General features: G+C 36.2%; 1 protein-coding gene across 1 annotated transcript; it reads right to left on the bottom strand.

Annotated features, from left to right (window-relative positions):
- Positions 1 to 14,940: 14,940 nt before the first annotated feature.
- LOC141724129 (uncharacterized) lies at positions 14,941 to 19,416 on the bottom strand. Its single transcript, XM_074526128.1, has 3 exons — positions 16,601 to 19,416; positions 15,687 to 15,806; positions 14,941 to 15,583 (listed from the first exon to the last, which is right to left on the bottom strand). Exon 1 carries the CDS (start codon positions 17,856 to 17,858, stop codon positions 16,797 to 16,799), a length of 1,062 nt encoding a protein of 353 aa, XP_074382229.1. The 5' UTR covers positions 17,859 to 19,416; the 3' UTR covers positions 14,941 to 15,583; positions 15,687 to 15,806; positions 16,601 to 16,796.
- Positions 19,417 to 20,335: the final 919 nt, after the last annotated feature.

Here is a 20,335-nt window from a genome sequence, read left to right as displayed (position 1 = left end):
GATTGCAGACATATTTACCAAGCCACTTGATGAATCAACATTCACAAGATTAGTAAGTGAGCTAGGTATGCTTAATTATTCATAAATTTCTGTCCTCTTTATAATCTGCCTTGAAGCCTGAAATGAATTTGCTGCAAGAACAAAGTTGGCTTTAAGTAAAAATTATTCTATCAACGGATATTCCCTATCCGTTGAAAGCCAAAATTGTTCTATCAACAGATGTTCATTATCCGTTGAAAGACAAATACATTTTTGGTAATTTTATCCCTCAACAGATAAAATAGTGTTGATCATCAACGGATAACTATTTACCTTATCCGTTGAAGTGTCACATCAGTTACTTTAAGTGAGTCACAACCGTTGATTCTTTTACTCAACCGTTGATACAGATATACACTGTTGTATATATTTGTATTAAAGGCAGTTTTCAGAATTTCTACAGTTTTCTTTATTCTTAAACGGCTGTAATTTATTTAAAAGTATCATTTAATCATTTCACTTACGTTTTAATTCAAGAAAGTATAAAAGCCCATTGAATTCTTATTTTCACTTTACGCTTTCTTGCAATTTTTATTCTCCTTCTCTCCCAAAACTCTCAAGTTTTTCTCTGCAACCTCTACTCACAACAATGGCACCAGTAGTCAAAATTATGTCTCAGTCTGGATTTATTTATGAAAAGAACAATTTCATAGCCTTGGTTGAAAAGAATGAAGCCCATACTGACTATCACAAGATGATGGACTTCATCAAAAACTGCAAACTAAGCTATGCAATGTTGGAAGCCCCAACCATTTACTGTGAGGTAATTGAGGAGATTTGGACAACTGCAGAGTTCAACCCCACAGATATGACTATTGCCTTCTCTCTCAAAGGTAAGGATTATTGCATTAACTGTGATGATAAACAGTCTTGCTTTAAGTTGCCTGAGAATAATGCCATGACACCACACACTGATAAAGATGTATATGCTATGTTAGATTCCATAGGCTATGCTTTCGATTCTGCTAGCTTAGGTAGTATTAGAAGGAAGGGCCTTAGGAAATAATGGAGTTTTCTTGGAGATGCCTTTATCAAGGTTTTCTCTGGGAAGATTAGCAATTTTGATGCCATAACTTCATCTCTTGTTAATATGCTCTATATGCTAGTTTTTGATAGGTACTTTAATTTTAACAACTATGCCATGCTAGAATTAGGTTCCAGGTTAGGTAACAAAGCTAATAGACCACATAACATCTACTATGCTAGATTCTTTATGTTATTGCCTAACCATGTTGCTGAAGGACTGGTTATATCTAATGAGAGCAATAAACTCAAATGCTGGGCACAACAGAAAAGGGTCCTTGCAGACGTTTTGAGAATCAACCGTAACAGCCAGGTGCCATTGGTCTATTTGCCAATCATGAGTGCACCACAGGTAAGTGAGGTAAACACTTCAATAACTTCTACTATTTCCAACCCCACTATTTTTTTGCCTTCCAGTGTGGCAATGGAATCTGTGTCTCTGTCCAAACAGGTTCCTACCAAAGCCACCAAAACTAAAATTTCAAAACACAAGTCAAAGAAAACCAATTCTGTTGTTTCTCAAAAGATAACAGTTGCAACAACTACCATAAACCCTGAAGGGAGTGAACAGGGTGTGAGTGGTGAGGGGAGGGGTGAACATCAAGAAACCCCCCAGGATAAGGTGGGAGAGGTGAGTGGTACCCCAGCCAGCCAAGCCACAGTCTCTCAAAAGACTGCGGTGGTTCAAAAGAAGTCAAACACATCCCTAGTTGCATCCTCCCAAAAGGATGCAGCTATTGAAAATAGTCCCCAACCAGGGACACAGAACAAAAGAGGGAGGGACACTGGAGCCACACATTCACCAATCAAAGCCTTTTCAAGGAAGAAGAGGGCCAAGACCCTAGTTTCCACACAGGGGGCACACACAACACAGATACATCCACATGTATCTTTGCCTTCTAAAATTCAACTTGATGTGACTCCAGCAAATCTGGAGTCACAGCCCCATTCTCTCATAATAGAAACACATCAATCCTCAAACTCTCCATCACCCTCTCTGGATGTGGATATGATATTCACATCAATTCCTGATTCTCCCTTCTTAAAACTCAGGGAGGAGCCCCACTCAAAACCTGATGATCATCATCTTTTAGATGATTTGTTGGATCATCAGCCAATTCTTTCAGATATAGTTGCAGAATCTGTGTCACCTCACTTAAAATCAATTCACACGGATTCAACAATTATGTCACTTTCAATATCTACATCTTTTCCTTCTTCAACAGATATCTCTCATCCGTTGACAAGTGGTTGTTCTTCGACGGATAAGCTTAACAGCAGTTATCCGTTGATATCATGAGTTTCCACTTTAACGGATACTCCCTATCCGTTGATGGTCTCTACTCAAATAACAGAAACAATTCCAACTGTAGAGGACATGGTTACTGTACAATCACTTTTAGGTTTGAGGGAAGGGAGTGATAATTTGAGTGAGAGGCTGGGTTGCTCCCAGGCAAAAGGAGAGGTTGAGAGTCACCATATGCATGCTATTTCTTCCAGCATGGCAAAAGTGAGTGAGGGGAGTGCCATCTTAGAAGGTGAGGGTGAGGGTGTGAGGGTGTGTGTGAGCCAGGGGGAGCCCCTGATGCAAGAAAATAGAGAAAATGAGAGAAAGGAAGTTACAGAAGCTATAAGGGTGGATCCAGCCATTGCTAGTGAGTCAATGATAGTGGATGATGCAGAAAAGGAAAGACAATTTCAGCAACATTACAAAGCTGTAATTGATAACATTTCCTTGGATGCTGACACTTGTACTTACCCTGTTCCAGCCTATCAATTGTTGGCTGCTCAGGGCAATGTGGAGGCAGAACAGACTTTGAACATTGTACACACTTCAGAATCTCTTCTCAGAGACAAAGCTGCTGTTAATAGGCTGCCTTCTCAAGCTGGTGAGCCATCTGAAGAATTTGGAGTAAATTCTAATTATGATGACTCTAATTCTTTGGATGAGAGCATGAACTTAGGGGGAGTAGCAGGCCCAAGTTCTGTTCCAGATCTACCTGATTGGGCATGGGCAAAGGCATCTACACCAGGAGAGTTTGGTGTAACTTTGGTCAGGCAAGTAATGACTATTCAGAAGGCCCTTCAGGAGACTACAGATGCTGGTACAAAGGCAATTCTTCAAGCTCATCTGGACTCTCTGCATCTCTTGCAGTTGCAGCATTTCAAACAGAATCTAAGTGTGGATGAACTCAAGCAGGACATTGCTGATCTGAAATCCTACAATGCTGAGAAGTTGGATTTAGTCATGTCTTATGGTACTATGCAAGATTTGTTGGGGAGACTGAGGAAAAAATCTGATGCTGACAAGAGGCTGGCCAGATTGGAAAACAGAGTCCAGATCATTGAAAACTCTATGGTCACCATTCTTCAGAATCAACAAACTCAGACAAATCTACTAATGCAGCTGGCAAAAGCACAAGGCTTGACCCCTACCCTTGATGATAACAAAAAGGGGGAGAATAAAAGGGAAGGGGAAGGAGAGCCATCAACAACAGTTCAAATATCTTAAGTGCTAGTTCCTGCCATCACCACTTCTCCAACTATTCAAATCAAAGGAAAGCTTGATGGAATTGATCTAATCCAGATAGCAGCAGCTGAATTACAAGTCAAAGAGCAAAGGAGGAAAATTGATGAAAAGATGCAACAAATTTTTGGTTCTACAACTTCTAAATCACAATCTGTGAAGCAGAGCACAAAGGTGGAATCAATCATTTTGGAGCTCAAGCCAGTTAGGAGGAATAAGGTTGGAGAAACTTCTTCCAAAAATATGAAACCTATGGTTCTCAAGCCCAACAACAGATCCAATAAGGACTCTACAAAGAATCCTCTAAGCCTTGCTCAGATGAAAGAAGTGGATTTTCCTCTTCCAAAGCCTGATGAAGACAAGGTTTTGGGTAGAAGTATCATAAAGCACAAAGAGACCATGGATGTGGTTGAAAGGATGAGTATGGCTATTATCTTTAGAGAGGGAAAAAGCATCTGTGTGATGCAAGGACATCGCAAATTCTCAATAGCCAAGAGGGAAGAAGCCAGAAAGTTGAAGGAAGAAGCCAAAAAGCTAAAGGCTGACAAAAGAGCACAAGCAAAACTTGAAAAATAGCTAAAGTCAAGTCAAGCTGAAGAAAAGAAAGAAATTGAAGACAAGAGTGAAGATGTAGGTATGGGGGATATGTTTAGTGATGATGTGGGAGAAAGAAGTAAGGAAAAAGAGGAATGACAGAAAGGGAACAGAAAGAAGGCCAATGCAAAAAGAAAGATGGTAGATGAGACTGAAGAAACCCAATCAAAATCCAAACCACTACCTTCTATTCCTGAACCCATTGTGCCTAGCCCCTTCATAAATATCCATGGTAAAATAATCACTCCTAAGGAGGAACCAATTGATTGGGACACCATCAAATTGCCCACCTTCTTAACCACTTCTCCACCAAAGAAACAGAAAAGGAAAATCAAATCAACACCTCCTCCAACCTCAATCAAATTCACTCAGAAGCCTAAGCCTAAGCCATAAGCCTCTAAGGATGATTATGTTCACATTTGTGATATAACAGAATTTTCAGACATTGAACTCTATCTGGATGAGCTGGAGGAAGTGAGGGGAATAGATGCTTACAGACAACTACCAGAAAGACTAGTGTTCAAATACAAAAGAAGTGGGGAAAGAACTTGGCCTCTCTACAGGATTCTGAATGAAGGCTACTCTACCTTGGTTAGAGTCTACTCAGCCATAAAAAGGGATTCTGGCTTTACCAGGACCGCCAAGTCTGAGATTCTCAACAAGATTGCCAACATAAGGAAGACTTGGTGGGAGCCCAATGCCTTGCCTAGAACTTTACTCATTCAAGAAAGAGGAATTACAGTTCACAAATCACCTCATTGGTTGATGGAGTTCAGAGAAAACAAAGGAGTCAGAAGATTTTTCAGACTTGAAGATCAGCTCAAGATTGCCAGTAATGAAACTCTCAAGGATATGCAATCTAAGTTGGACATCAATGAAGAAGATGAAGCTGAGTTCTACAGACAACTTCAACTTCAAATAGAGGAGAATGACAGGAGGCTAGGAAAGAAAACAAGGGATCAAAGGAAAAGAGATTAATCTGCTCAGGCTAAAGGAGCACCCTTGGAAACAATGTAATTCTTCAATTTTATCTCAGCATACATATTTTTGCAGCACTTTTGAATTTCTGCTTTATTACAGTTAATATGTTTGTCAAGTGTTTTGTTATCATCAAGCTAAACCCAAATTTATGCCTACAGTTCTAGTAGACATAAATAGGGGGAGATTGTTAGGAATATGTGTATTAGTTTGATGATAAGTTAAACAAAATACTTAAGTAGAAATCTAGTGTTTGTAGCCTCAACGGATAAGACCATCTTGGCTATCCGTTGATGGAGTAGCTTTACTTAGAAATAAGTTTAGTATTGTAGCACATTTCATTCTCTGGATTCAAGTTGTAATTCTTAGATGTTGTAGGATATTATCAGTCATGTTGACTACTAGTGGATATGCAAATAGGAGGGCTAATTGTAAATATTACATGCCTTGTAATTTTGTATAAGTGAAGAAGTATCAACTGATATTAAAGACCTTCAACGGATAAGAAACAGAGCTTCAACGGATGTCTCTAAAACTTCAACGGATAATATCCATCAACAGATAAATGCTTCAACGGATAAGGCTTCAACTGCTAATGCATCAACGGATAAAGTTTCAACGGATAAAAGCTCAATGGATAAGGCATCAACGGATGAAAGCTTCAACGGATGCTTAGTTCATTAGCAGTTGATAGTGATAATTCATAAGCTGACATAGACACATTGGTTGATAGAGACAAACTGGAATGTGGCAGCTGAAAGGAATATGTCATAAGTCCAATCATGTATTAGGATTTAAGAATAACTTTTATGTAATCTGTTTTGATTTCATTGATATTAATAAAGACTTGTTTTGTTTTTATTACGGGCTTTATCTATTTAAGTGTTTAAATAAGATATACCATAGTTTAGAGTAAACCTTTTTATGGATTATGATGAGATCATAATAGTGAGACCTAAAAAGATGATAACTCTAAACTTAAATAGTTCCTGGTCATAGGATTACTAACTGGTAATTAATAATCCGCAAAGATCGGTACATACTATGCTTGCTTCATTATGAAGGATGTCTGTTCTCATAGACATTTGTGTGGTGACACTATAGCTAGTATGTAGGTGCTTATTATAGAATAAGTTCACTGAACATGACTCGCACAGCTGAACAACTGATGGAGTTCACTCACGTGTCAGCAGTTGTTCACATAGTGATAGTTGTACAAGTATCCTTAGAATTGAGGTCATCATAGTCATCTTGTGTACACTAAACTATGCTTTGGTTTAGTTCTTAGTCTCCAGGGACAATTATTAGGGCTCTTCTGGGTATAGGAATTTGTACACGAAGATAGTGTATGATCAATAAAGGATCTACCCCTTCCAGTGAAGGAAGCGAATGTTCAAGGCTGATCCACTTATGCTAGTTCAGGAATCTCTGGCCAGAGTAAATAAAATTAGAAAGGAGTTTCTAATTTGCATAGAACTACGCATAGTAAATGGTAAGCAAAGTGATTGAATTAGAAAGGCTTGACACGAGATCCATGCCTTGTATTTAATCGGGAAATTGTAGGGTAGAAGGAGTTTATTGTACGGTAACTATTCACTGAATAGGTTCTTGGTATTCTAAGCAGTGAATTCATATTATCCGGATAGTCGCGATATGCTGAGAAGTATCCCTCACGATGTAGAAGAAATGTGATTAATTAATTAATCATATTTAATAAATTAGAGAATTTATATAAATAATGATAAAATAGTTTTATTATTATTTATTTCTACTACCGGCTTAATATTGAACCTACAAGGTCACACCATAAAAAGAGAATGATTTAATGGTGGAGGAATTAATTAATAATGGCTAATAATTATTTATTTATGAAATAAATAATTAATTGGCAAATTTAATAATTGATTAAATGAGATTTAATTGATTATAAATTAATTAAGAAAAGTTCTTAATATTATTAATTAAGGATTTAATTTTTGAAATTAAATCAAGAGAGAGAATTATTTCTAAAGTGTTTTGAAAAAGGATTAATAATTAAAAGGTGTTTTAATTATTAATGAGAATAATAAATGGGATAATAATAATATTATTTATGGAAAATTTCAGCTGAAAATTTTGCCTATAAATACACTATTATAGACCCTATTTTATTCTAACCCACATCAAACCCGAAAACCCAAAAAATTTGGAAAACCCAATTCTCTCCACCTCCTTCCTCCTCCTTAACATCATTTTCTTGGTGGATACCGGTGGAGTGCTTCACACTTGAGGAGCAACTGCTAAGGATCTCTGATCGTTGTCTCCGAATTATTTTAAAAGGTTAGATTCGATCCCTCGAATTTTTATTCACGATTTATATGCTTTTATTCGGATTTTATATGTGTAAAAGTGTTTTGCCATGCCCTCGCTGCGTTAAAAATCCTACAATGGTATTAGAGCATAGGTTGTATGCATATAGATCTGTGATAAAAATTTCAGAATTTTATGTGCTTGTATGAATTAATTATGATTTTTACAAGTTATATCATGGATTAATTATGTCTGATAAGAAATCATTTCTCAGAATAATTTTGAATGTTGATCTGGGTTCTACAAGTGTTGTAGATCGTCTGGGTATTTTTTTCATAATTTTATGATGTATATATTTTTTATTATGAATTTTTAAAGTTTTTGTAATTAAATTCGTAATTAAATAAGTATAAATATATGTATATATAGTATATATATATATGTTTGTATTGTCTTTGCATCTGCTGTGTTGGGACTTGGGACTGCTGTACTGATGCTGACAAAGAGACAGAGACAGTAGCACGGAGTTCGAGAGAGGTACGGCGGTTGCTGCGGAAAAAAAAACAAAAAAAAAATAAAAAAATAGGGGCCTGTGGCGCATTCACGGAATGCGTTACACCCTTTAATGGATTAAAAGGGGTGTAACGCATCACCGGAATGCGTTACAGAGCTTGTAACGCGTTCCTGTAATGCGTTACAGCCCGTCTGTTGATTTTAAAATTGATTTTCTAGGAGTTTCGTAACTCCGTTTTAGGCGTGCAATATACCGTTGGATTCGCTTTTCCGAGACGGATCTAATAGAGTGATCAATTTTAGTTTATATAAAAGTTTTGAACTGTTTATATTTCCATGAAGTGTTTTAAAGATGTTTTTGACTGTTTTAATTGCTTTTAAATGCTTCATGTGATACATATAGATGTATAATGCTTAGACTAATGTGCTAGATGATATAATATGCCTACCTTGATGTTTATTCATGTTTATATATGTGATATATGCTTAGTTTATCATGCGATGATATATTTAGGTGAACTTAAATAAACATAAGGCGTTTGTTAGACAACCTAGTATAGTGAAATTGTTTCATAACCTTAATAACAATATTATGAATACAATCATGAGATTCTTGTGTTTATGAAACACGTAATTGAATATGATTTTTCGATATAAGAGAAAGGATGATTCTGTCAACAACAGATTTCTATCTGTAAGAAAGGGTTATTAAGTGACGCTTCTTGACAATGCTCCACCCGATCTGAGAATCATCTGATTATTGATTATTGATTTGAAATATTTAATTTAAAAGGAAGAATCTCTTTATAATATGATTATGATTGTAACGTAATATAATCTCTCTAAAATTAAATAATATCAAGTAGTAAATGGCCAATGACACAACGGGCTTGTGTCGGTCATAGCCTTCCAACATGGTAGAAAGTAGTTCTTATTTTTGAATCATTGTCGTTTCGTGCCACAGCCGAGGGCTTTGATTTCGAAATAAGAAATACTTGTCTATTACATAGAGATGTGTACATTGAATAAGAATCTAAAGGTCGTTACGTGCCACAGCCGTGGGCCTTTGGGGACTGATTCAATTGTACGGAATGTTGGGCTAGACTTGACTTAGAATATTGAGTTTGTCGTGCCACAGCCGTGACTCAATTATTTAAGAGGCTAAAGTTTGATTAGGGAATAACATTAGATGTAATTGACAAGAGTTGTCTGCCTATTGAACATTACATGGCGTTTCGTGCCACAGCCGGGGTTGTGTAATGGAATGTAGGATCCCTATTCCCACTAGCATTATGAATGCTTAATTTTTCATGTAGGGGGTTGAATAAATTAGGAAAACTAGTGGGAGCCACTTATGAATAAAGACCCGATTCTTATAGTGTTCTGAAATGAAATCGAATAATTGCTAAGTGTTGTTATGTGTTTATCATTTACAGATTTACTTTATATGTTATGTCTTCTGTACTATCACTCAGGAGCATACTAGATGCTCACAAATTGACTGGTCCTAATTATGCTGACTGGCTTCGAAACTTGAGAATTGTTCTCAGGATTGAGAAGCTGGAATATGTGATTGACTCACCTAAGCCTACTGAACCTGCTAGTGATGCACATAATGATGAACATGTTGTGTATCGTAGGTGGATAGATGATGCAGATGTTGCTCAATGCATCATGCTAGCTTCCATGAACATTGAGTTACAGAAGCAACATGAGTATATGGATGCTCACACTATCCTCATGCATCTACAAGAGTTGTATGATGTGACGGGGAGGACATCTCGATATGAGATATCGAAGGAGTTGTTCGGTTGTAGGATGTCTGAGGGATCATCTGTGAATGACCATGTACTTAAGATGATCAATTTGATTGAACGTCTTGGACAACTTGGTTTTGCTATGGATGGGGAGCTGAGCCAAGACTTGGTCTTGCAATCGCTTCCGAGTTCGTTCTCGCAGTTTGTTGTGAACTTTCACATGAATAAGTTGGATGTCAGCCTTCCTGAACTCCACAACATGTTGAAGACTGCGGAATCGAATTTCCCCCCTAAGAAGAGTTCTGTTCTTCTAATTGGTGAAGGTTCCAATCCTAAGAAAAGGAAGAGGAACTCTTCCAAGAAGAAGAAAGTAGGTGAGAAAATGCCGGTTCCACCAAAAGCTGAAGACCCCAAGAGCAAAGTTATTTGCTTTCACTGTAACAAGGTGGGGCACTGGAAGAGGAACTGCAAGGTTTACCTTGCAGAATTGAAGAAGAAGAAGGGTAGTGAGACTGCCGCTTCTGATTCAGGTATGTTCATGATAGAAGTGAATATGTCATTAAATCAAATTTCTACTTGGGTATTAGATACCGCCTGTGGTTCTCAAATCTGCAATTGTTACAGGGACCAAGGAGAAGTAGGACTCTTGAAGAAGAGGAGGTGATTCTACTGATGGGAAATGGAGCAAGAGTTGCTGCTGAAGATGTAGAATCATTTCATTTACATATGCCTACGGGCAAGACTATTGTTTGAAATAATTGTTATTTTGTTCCCTCGATTGTGAGGAATATTATTCCCATGTTAGACTTGGCTGGATTTTCATTTATTATTGAGAATAATGAATGTTCTATTCTTAGAAATAATATTATTTATGGACGTGGTGCTTTAAATAATGGTCTGTATGTATGTAACATAATTTGTTTCAGATTGAACAAACTAATAAAAGAAAAGGGATGATGAAAATTTCACTTTATAGTGGCATTGCAGTCTCCATTTAGTAGACATGGAGAGAGGGCTGCAAATTTACTAGGAATGGTACACACAGATGTATGTGGACCAATGTCTACGCAAGCCATGGGTGGATTTTCATACTTCATTACTTTTATAGATGATAGATCTGTATTCGGATATGTGTTTGATGAAACACAAGTCTGAGGCCTTTGAAAAGTTCAAAGAATATAAGTATGAAGTGGAGAAACAACCAAACATAGTATTATAACTCTTCGATTAGATCGAGGTGGTGAATACTTGAACGGAGAGTTTCTGGATTATCTCAAAGTAAATGGTATAGTCTCCCAGTGGACTCCTCCAGATTAGTATCTGAAAGGAGAAATCGAACTTTGTTAGACATAGTTCGGTCCATGATGAGCTATGCAAATCTTCCAGTATTCCTATGGGGTTATGCATTGGAAACCTCAGCATATTTACTGAATAAGGTGCCTTCCAAAATCTGTTCCTCAAACTTCGTATGAGATATGGAAAGAAAGGAAACTGAGTCTTAAACACGTTAAGATTTGGGGATGTCCAGCTTATGTCAAGTAAGTTGACCCAAATAAGCTGGAATATCGATCCGTAAAATATAGTTTTGTGGGATATCCTAAAGAGACTTTAGGGTATTACTTTTACACCGATCATCGGGTGTTTGTATCCAGACATGCTACCTTCTTGGAAAAGGAGTTTATCCTTGAAGGAAACAGTGGGAGCAAAATTGAACTTGATGAAGTTCAAGAAGCACAAACTACTATGGATCAAGTGGAAACACCTGTTCTGACTGAACAACCTTTTGTGGAACAGCCCATTCATAGATCAGAGAGAGTGTCTCGCCAACCTGAGAGGTATTATGGCCTTGTCATTGAGAATGACAATGAGTTGTCGATCATTGATGATGACGACCCTGTGACCTATAATGAGGCTATGAGTAGTGTTGACTCAGAGAAATGGCATAGTGCCATGAAATCCAGAAAGAAATCTATGTATACGGGATACAAAAGAATGATTAGAGCAGATGGCCAGGTGGAGACCTTTAAGGCCAGGCTTGTGGCAAAAGAATTCAAACAAAGGCAATGGATTGACTTTGATGAAACCTTTTACCTGTAGCCCTGTTAAAATCAGTTCAGATTTTGCTTGCGAATGCTGTTTACTACGACTATGAGATCTGGCAATTAGCCAGATGGTTTTCTTTCCAAGAGAAATGAAAACCTAGTGTGTAAGCTGCTGCGAACCATATGTGGTTTAAAGCAGGCTTCTCGAAAGATGGAACATTGGTTTTGATGAGACAATCAAAGAGTTTGATTTTATCAAAAAACGAAGATGAACCATGCGTCTACAAAAGGGTTAGTGGGAGCGCGGTAACATTTTTTGTATTGTATTGAAATAGAGTTGACACACATAACAATATAGCAGACTCACTTACAAAGCTACTTTATGAAAGTCACTTTGATCGTCATGAAGACAAGATGGGTATTAGATACCAGAGTGATTGGCTTTAGTACAAGTGGGAGATTGAAAGGAATATGTCCTAAGTCTAATCATGTATTAGGATTTAGGAATAACTTTTATGTAATCTGTTTTGATTTCATTGATATTAATAAAGACTTGTTTTGTTTTTATTACGGGCTTTATCTATTTAAGTGTTTAAATAAGATATACCATAGTTTAGAGTAAACCTTTTTATGGATTATGATGAGATCATAATAGTGAGACCTAAAAAGATGATAACTCTAAACTTAAATAGATCCTGGTCATAGGATTACTAACTGGTAATTAATAATCCGCAAAGATCGGTACATACTATGCTTGATTCATTATGAAGGATGTCTGTTCTCATAGACATTTGTGTGGTGACACTATAGCTAGTATGTAGGTGCTTATTATAGAATAAGTTCACTGAACATGACTCGCACAGCTGAACAACTGATGGAGTTCACTCACGTGTCAGCAGTTGTTCACATAGTGATAGTTGTACAAGTATCCTTAGACTTGAGGTCATCATAGTCATCTTGTGTACACTGAACTATGCTTTGGTTTAGTTCTTAGTCTCTAGGGACAATTATTAGGGCTCTTCTGGGTATAGGAATTTGTACACGAAGATAGTGTATGATCAATAAAGGATCTACCCCTTCCAGTGAAGGAAGCGAATGTTCAAGGCTGATCCACTTATGCTAGTTCAGGAATCTCTGGCCAGAGTAAATGAAATTAGAAAGGAGTTTCTAATTTGCATAGAACTACGCATAGTAAATGGTAAACAAAGTGATTGAATTAGAAAGGCTTGACACGAGATCCATGCCTTGTATTTAATCGGGACATTGTAGGGTAGAAGAGTTTATTGTACGGTAACTATTCACTGAATAGGTTCTTGGTATTCTAAGCAGTGAATTTATATTATCCGGATAGTCGCGATATGCTGAGAAGTATCCCTCACGATGTAGAATAAATGTGATTAATTAATTAATCATATTTAATAAATTAGAGAATTTATATAAATAATGATAAAATAGTTTTATTATTATTTATTTCTACTACCGGCTTAATATTAAACCTACAGGGTCACACCATAAAAAGAGAATGATTTAATGATGGAGGAATTAATTAATAATGGCTAATAATTATTTATTTATGAAATAAATAATTAATTGGCAAATTTAATAATTTATTAAATGAGATTTAATTGATTATAAATTAATTAAGAAAAGTTCTTAATATTATTAATTAAGGATTTAATTTTTGGAAATTAAATCAAGAGAGAGAATTATTTCTAAAGTGTTTTGAAAAAAGATTAATAATTAAAAGGTGTTTTAATTATTAATGAGAATAATAAATGGGATAATAATAATATTATTTATGGAAAATTTCAGCTGAAAATTTTGCCTATAAATACACTATTATAGACCCTATTTTATTCTAACCCACATCAAACCCGAAAACCCAAAAAGTTTGGAAAACCCAATTCTCTCCACCTCCTTCCTCCTCCTTAACATCGTTTTCTTGGTGGATACCGGTGGAGTGCTTCACACTTGAGGAGCAACTGCTAAGGATCTCTGATCGTTGTCTCCGAATTATTTTAAAAGGTTAGATTCGATCCCTCGAATTTTTATTCACGATTTATATGCTTTTATTCGGATTTTATATGTGTAAAAGTGTTTTGCCATGCCCCCGCTGCGTTAAAAATCCTATAGCAGCCTCTAGGAGGAATCAAGAAAATGCAGCATTTCTATTCTGGTGCAAACGAGGGAGTATTCAAAGATTAACAGCTAAACCTAAATTGCATTGGATAGAGAAATGAAGAAGAAACATGTGAAGAGCCTTTTTAATTGTATTTTACAGTTTTGTCGTCACTTGTAAACTTGGTGTTATATAAACCAAGTAGCAGCTAGTAATTAGATGTGAATTTTCAAGAGCTGTTTAGAAAAATCCAGAGAGAAAATCATCTAGTTTGTACTAGGAAGCAGCTGTGATTTAATTCCTTGAATCACAGATTTTCTGAAATAACACATCTCTGGTGGAACAACAAATCCACCAGAAAAGTTTTTAAGTTCTTTGTGTTCTTTACATTTGTGTTTGAATATATATATCTGTCTGTATCAGCTTCAAGCCATTCACACACATTTGCTCACTAAAACACTTAGCCTTAGAAACTACTCAAAACTTGAAAAAGTTTTGAGATTTACATTCAACCCCCTTCTGTAAATCTCATTGTTAGTCCACTGGGAATAACAACTATTAGAATTTTGCACTTTGAAACCAAAATTTCTTTTGAATAATTTATATATACGAGGAGAAAGAAAAAAATACAACAATATTTGTGATAATAGTTGTTATATGTCCCACAACAGCGAGAAATTTTTAAAATAAAAAATGTAAATAGTGAGAATCGGTAATTACTACGGTCAAAACAGATAATATTTTAAAAAATTAAAATTTTAAATTTGATAAATAAATAATGTTGTGCAAAATCAAATTATAAATTCATAAAATCACCAATTTTAAATATGAAATTTATCAGTTCTCATCAATTCTCATTTAAAAGATTTTGAAAAACCGGTTATAATATTTGATAGTATATATAAAATACGTTAAATATTTGTTTTATAATTTACAATTTAAAAACAAAAGAGGATATAAATTTTGAAATATTATAATTTAAGTTATTTTGGTTTAGGACATGAATCTAGGATATTCATGGATTTGCTCTCGGGGATAATGTGCACGTTATGTGTCGAGCCAAAAAAAACATTGTTTCAAAGATATTGTCATACACCAGAATTAACAATCCCAAGTATAGCCGGAAAAAACCTTTATAAGCTTAATAGTTGTGTCGGCGACAACCTCCGACTTTACCCGCCAAACTAAATATGCTTTTCACTCATCAGGCTTAGCTAGAGTAGCTCCTCATCCTGACATAGGTCTGACCACAACGATGATGCGCGTTAAAGTTGCGTGACATCTGTCAAATTTTCCCCAAGGCATCAACTCTGCAGCTTCATACCATCGCCAATCTTTGCAGAATCATTGTTTTTCTCTGCCACTTCTAATGTTGCTCAAGCTCCATGATAATATGCTTCCACCTCTGCAAAAATGAGAAAAAAAACAATCCTGTCTACTTCCTCGACAAACTCAGTATCAGTCTCATCCTCAATCAGAAGGGATGCACCCAAGGTAAACGATTATATGAGACAGGTATCTTAAGTTTTCAATAAATAAACAGGGATCACGTGAAGACTTTCTCCTCCTTCAGTTATAAAGATCTAACAAGATTGTTCTCGTTCAAGGGGCCTCTATATCAGATGGTTGTACAATGACCTCTAGTATAAAGTCCATCCAGTAGGTAAGATGGAACCAGCTGTTTTACTAACAACGTTGTGATCTGCCAAAGGGAAACATACAATAAATGGTTGTGCCATCTACAAACATGAACTGAAAACTCAACTGAACAAAAGAAAAGAATGAACTAGATAGAAATAATCTACCTGAATTTGCCATCACCATTAAAAAGTGCAGCAGGAACTCCCTTGGCTCATTAACAAGTCTTCTCCTTAGCCTAGGGTATTAGGCAAGCTTGTGCACATGTTGAATACCAGTATATGTTCCTGAACAGATCAATTCAATATCCAAGTTAATTAGTTTCTAGGAGAAGGTGCTTTACTTCAGAATCAACTGTCTCATAAAAATAGACACCAAACATCATATTAATAAAGCAATAGTTGGTACCACCTAATATCCCCTCACATCTTGGAAATAATACCATAAAAGTTTTTTAATCCGACACTTCAATAAGTACCTCTTGCATCACTAATGAAGCCTTGACATCGAAAGGACAGTAAATTTATTTGTTTAGGCCCTTTAGAAAAAAAAACAATCCCTTGGAGATAGAATAATTATCATTTTCCAGAAACTGCAAACACACTTTATAATTCCTGTAAGATGTAACACAAAACCTATTTACTAAAGTCACTAGCAGGAGGGAATCGATGAGCAACATCACCAGCAATAGATAGATGGTTATGTAATATATACTTCTTTAAAGCTTCAGCATGCATCACCCATGTCTTAATGTCAACCATATAAATATCTTCCAGCTCTCACCCGGCTACTCGACAATTAGCCTCTCAAAATCTACAGATAACTTGAGCCATAAAAGAACTACTACGAAAATTATAAGAACTCACCAATCACCAATCATAGATAACAACAAATGAACAAGAACTTCTAATATTTTTATTACTTCGTCATTAAGATGTAGCATTATAGACCAACAAATGGTGCAGTTATTGATTAAACATTTTCTATAATGCCTCGACTTAAATCTACTATTCAAGCTGTCAGTTGATCGTTTTCACAGCTCAAATAACGTCATCAAGAGACTATTCAAAAAAAAGAATACCTTTGGACTAAAATCATCAAGCTTTTGCCGTACCTGCATGATATTAACCAAAATTTTATGTTATATGTTGATGTTATTCTTGTAGCAAAATTAGGCACGACGACCTTTAATAGAAACTCCCCTTTCGTCAAATCATGGGCTACAAGAACTTCTTTTCTTGCTAACTGCTCTGATATAACTTTATAAGTGGAATATGTTAAATCTTAAACCATTCCGGCCCACTCCCCTTTTCACATCTTTTTTTCAGGATTGGAAACTCATTTATGTACAGGCATTGAAGGCCATGAGATTCTTCAAACGTAGGCAAACTCTCCAAAATATCACAGTAGCAGATATATAAGTGCTTGAGAGATAGAAGTTTTGCTATTGAATCCGGGAGAGCTTTTACTCCTCTGAATCCATGTATTTTCAAATGAGTCAAAGCAGGAAACTGAAGTTGGTCAAAGAGCGTTATTGACTTCACCTTTTTCCACCCATACAGGTCGAAGCGAATTAGGTTAGGAAATGAAATTACAGAAGAGAATGGCCATGGCCATACAAATTCATCTAATTCATCTGAGGAGGGACCTAACCACAAAGATTCAAGTGTGTTACTGTGTATATGAACAAATACCCCATCTAAATGAGAGGATGGGAGATCCCTTATCGAAAGAGATTTGAGAGCAGCTGACCTTTCATCTGAATTATTACTAATACTTATTAGATTTGGATACCCTCTTACATCTAATTTCTCAAGAGACGCACCTAGGGTCACCCGTTTTAAACCCTTGCACTCTCGTAGGACTAATTCAGTCAAAGAAAGGGAATTGTTTTTTAAGAGCGCATTGATTCTGCATTCCATGTTTGAAAATGACGACGACGATGACGAGGATGATGATGATGATGATGATGATGATGATGACTCCTCTGCTCCTCCGTCTCTGATATTCTCCAGATCTAGAGTGGTGAGTGAGCTAACATTTATGCTTAGAGATTCTAGTATCATGCTGCTCTCCATATCCCTGATTTCCAACTTCTTTAAGCAGGGAAAACTACAATTCGGGATCTTTCTCAATATTGGGCATTCTTCGATTTTCAAACTCTCAAGTTTGGGTAATACCCTTCGCCCAACATCCCCTGTACTCATAACTGTCTCCACCCATTCTTCTAGCTTTGGCAATTCCGACAAAGAGAGTTGTGTCAATGATGGATACAATGTGGTTGTAACTTCTTTTGGGACATCACTATCTACTACAACTCCATATAGATTGCTCCCCATAACCTTGACATTTTACATCCTCCCTTATAAACAGTATCTTCAGTTTGGGAAGATGACCCAGTGCTGGAAATACTTCAAGCATCTTGCAAACTTCCATGGTGATTTCAACCAAATGGGTCATCATTTTGATCCATGATGCAAACTTCATCCCCATAAAATTGTTTATACTCAATCCTTTCAAATTTGGATGAGCTTCCAATCCTTCCATCACATCCGCATCATTGTATTTTATGTCTTCCCTTCCATCTCCATTGCTACTCCACTCCAATCGTAAATCCTGAATATTGGACTTCTCACAAAGCTTTGTTTTACTTGCTTCTTCAATATTTTTCACCTCATTAAGGTCATAGAGTCTAAGCACACCTCTAAGATTTTATAACCCTCCCAGTTGTCTAATGAGACACTTGTTGTCTCTGCTCACAATAAAATGAGGCAGCGTTTGCAAACAACTTAGCCTCTTTATCCCAATAAACATGTATCTTGTTTCATCATCTCCAATTACAAGATGTCTCAAATTTATCAGATTACAAACTTTTTCTGGAAGTTCATAACGATACGAAATTCTTAGAGTTTGCAAGTTGTAGAGTCTCGTAGTGCAGATTGGCAATTTATAACTAGTATCATCATTATACCGATTACTATATATATCTAGATGCTTAAGGAATTTCAAGTTCTCAATTGAACTATGAAGCTCCTGTTAGGAATATGTGTATTAGTTTGATGATAAGTTAAACAAAACATTTAAGTAGAAATCTAGTATTTGTAGCCTCAACGGATAAGACCATCTTGGCTATCCGTTGAAGGAGTAGCTTTACTTCGAAATAAGTTTAGTATTGTAGCACATTTCATTTTCTGGATTCAAGTTGTAATTCTTAGATGTTGTGGGAAATTATCAATCATGTTGACTACTAGTGGATATGCAAATAGGAGGGCTAGTTGTAAATATTTCATACCTTGTAATTTTGTATAAGTGAAGAAGTATCAACTGATATTGAAGACCTTCAACGGATAAGAAACAAAGCTTCAACAGATGTCTCTAAAGCTTCAACGGATAATATCCATCAACGGATAAGTGCTTCAACGGATAAAGACTTCAACTGCTAATGCATCAACGGATAAAGCCTCAACGGATAAGGCATCAACGGATGAAAGCTTCAACAGATGCTTAGTTTAATAACAGTTGATAGTGACAATTCATAAGCTGACAGAGGCACATGGGTTGACAGAGACAAAATGGAATGTGGCAGCCTCTAGGAGGAATCAAGAAAAAGCAGCATTTCCATTCTGGTGCAAACAAGAGAGTATTCAAAGATTATTAGCTAAACCTAAATTGCATTGGATAGAGAAATTAAGAAGAAACATGTGAAGAGCCTTTTAATTGTATTTTACAGTTTTGTCTTCACTTGTAAACTTGGTGATATATAAACCAAGTACCAACTAGTAATTAGATGTGAATTTTTAAGAGCTGTTTAGAAAAATCCAGAGAGAAAATCATCTAGTTTGTACTAGGAAGCAGCTGTGATTTAATTCTTTGAATCACAGATTTTCTGAAATAACACATCTCTGGTGGAACAACAAATACACCAGAAAAGTTTTTAAGTTCTTTGTGTTCTTTACATTTGTGTTTGAATATATATCTATCTGTATTAGCCTCAAGCAATTCACACACATTTGCTCACTAAAACACTTAGCCTTAGAAACTGCTCAAAACTTGAAAAAGTTTTGAGATTTACATTCAACCCCGCTTGTGTAAATCTCATTGTTAGTCCACTGGGAATAACAATTGGTATCAGAGCAAGCTCTTAACATACAAAGAGTTTAAAGATCTATTCTGCTAACATCATGAGTGCACAGAAGAATCCTCCTGCTAGGAAGGATATTGGTATAAAGATTCCAGTCCTGGACTAAGATAACTATCATCACTGGAAAGTGAAGATGCATTTACATCTTCTTTCTCAAGATGAAAGCTACATCAACTGTATTGAAAATGGTCCTCACATCCCTCACAAAGTGGCCACAGCTGCTAGTACAACAGTTGTTGTTGGACAGTCCATTCCCAAGCCAAAAGCAGAATGGACTATTGAAGACATGGAAGAAATCCGCAAGGACAAGAAAGCCATGGACATTTTGTTTAATGACTTAGATCAAGATATGTTTGACAATGTCATCAATAGCCAAACTGCAAAGGAAGTTTGGGATACTGTACAAATCATCTGTGAAGGTACTGAGCAGGTTAGAGAGAACAAGATGCAGCTTCTTATTCAACAGTATGAATATTTTCACTTTGAAGAAGGAGAATCATTAAATGATACCTTCAACAGATTTCAGAAACTGTTAAATGGATTGAAGCTGTATGGTAGAGTGTACCAAGTCAAGGATTCCAAATTAAAATTTCTGAGGTCTCTACCAAAGGAATGAAAGCCTATGACTTTCTCTCTAAGAAATTCTCAAGATTATAAGAACTTCACACTTGAAAG

The sequence above is a fragment of the Apium graveolens genome, chromosome 5 (genome assembly GCF_009905375.1).
Source record: "Apium graveolens cultivar Ventura chromosome 5, ASM990537v1, whole genome shotgun sequence".
Taxonomy (NCBI): domain Eukaryota; kingdom Viridiplantae; phylum Streptophyta; class Magnoliopsida; order Apiales; family Apiaceae; genus Apium; species Apium graveolens.
The sequence above is the reverse complement of the archived record's forward strand: the minus strand, read 5'-3'. Positions and strand labels throughout refer to the sequence as shown.

Excerpts from the sequence above, each read along its gene's own strand:
- LOC141724129 (XM_074526128.1), bottom strand. The coding sequence starts at position 17,858 with ATGGGGAGCAATCTATATGGAGTTGTAGTAGATAGTGATGTCCCAAAA.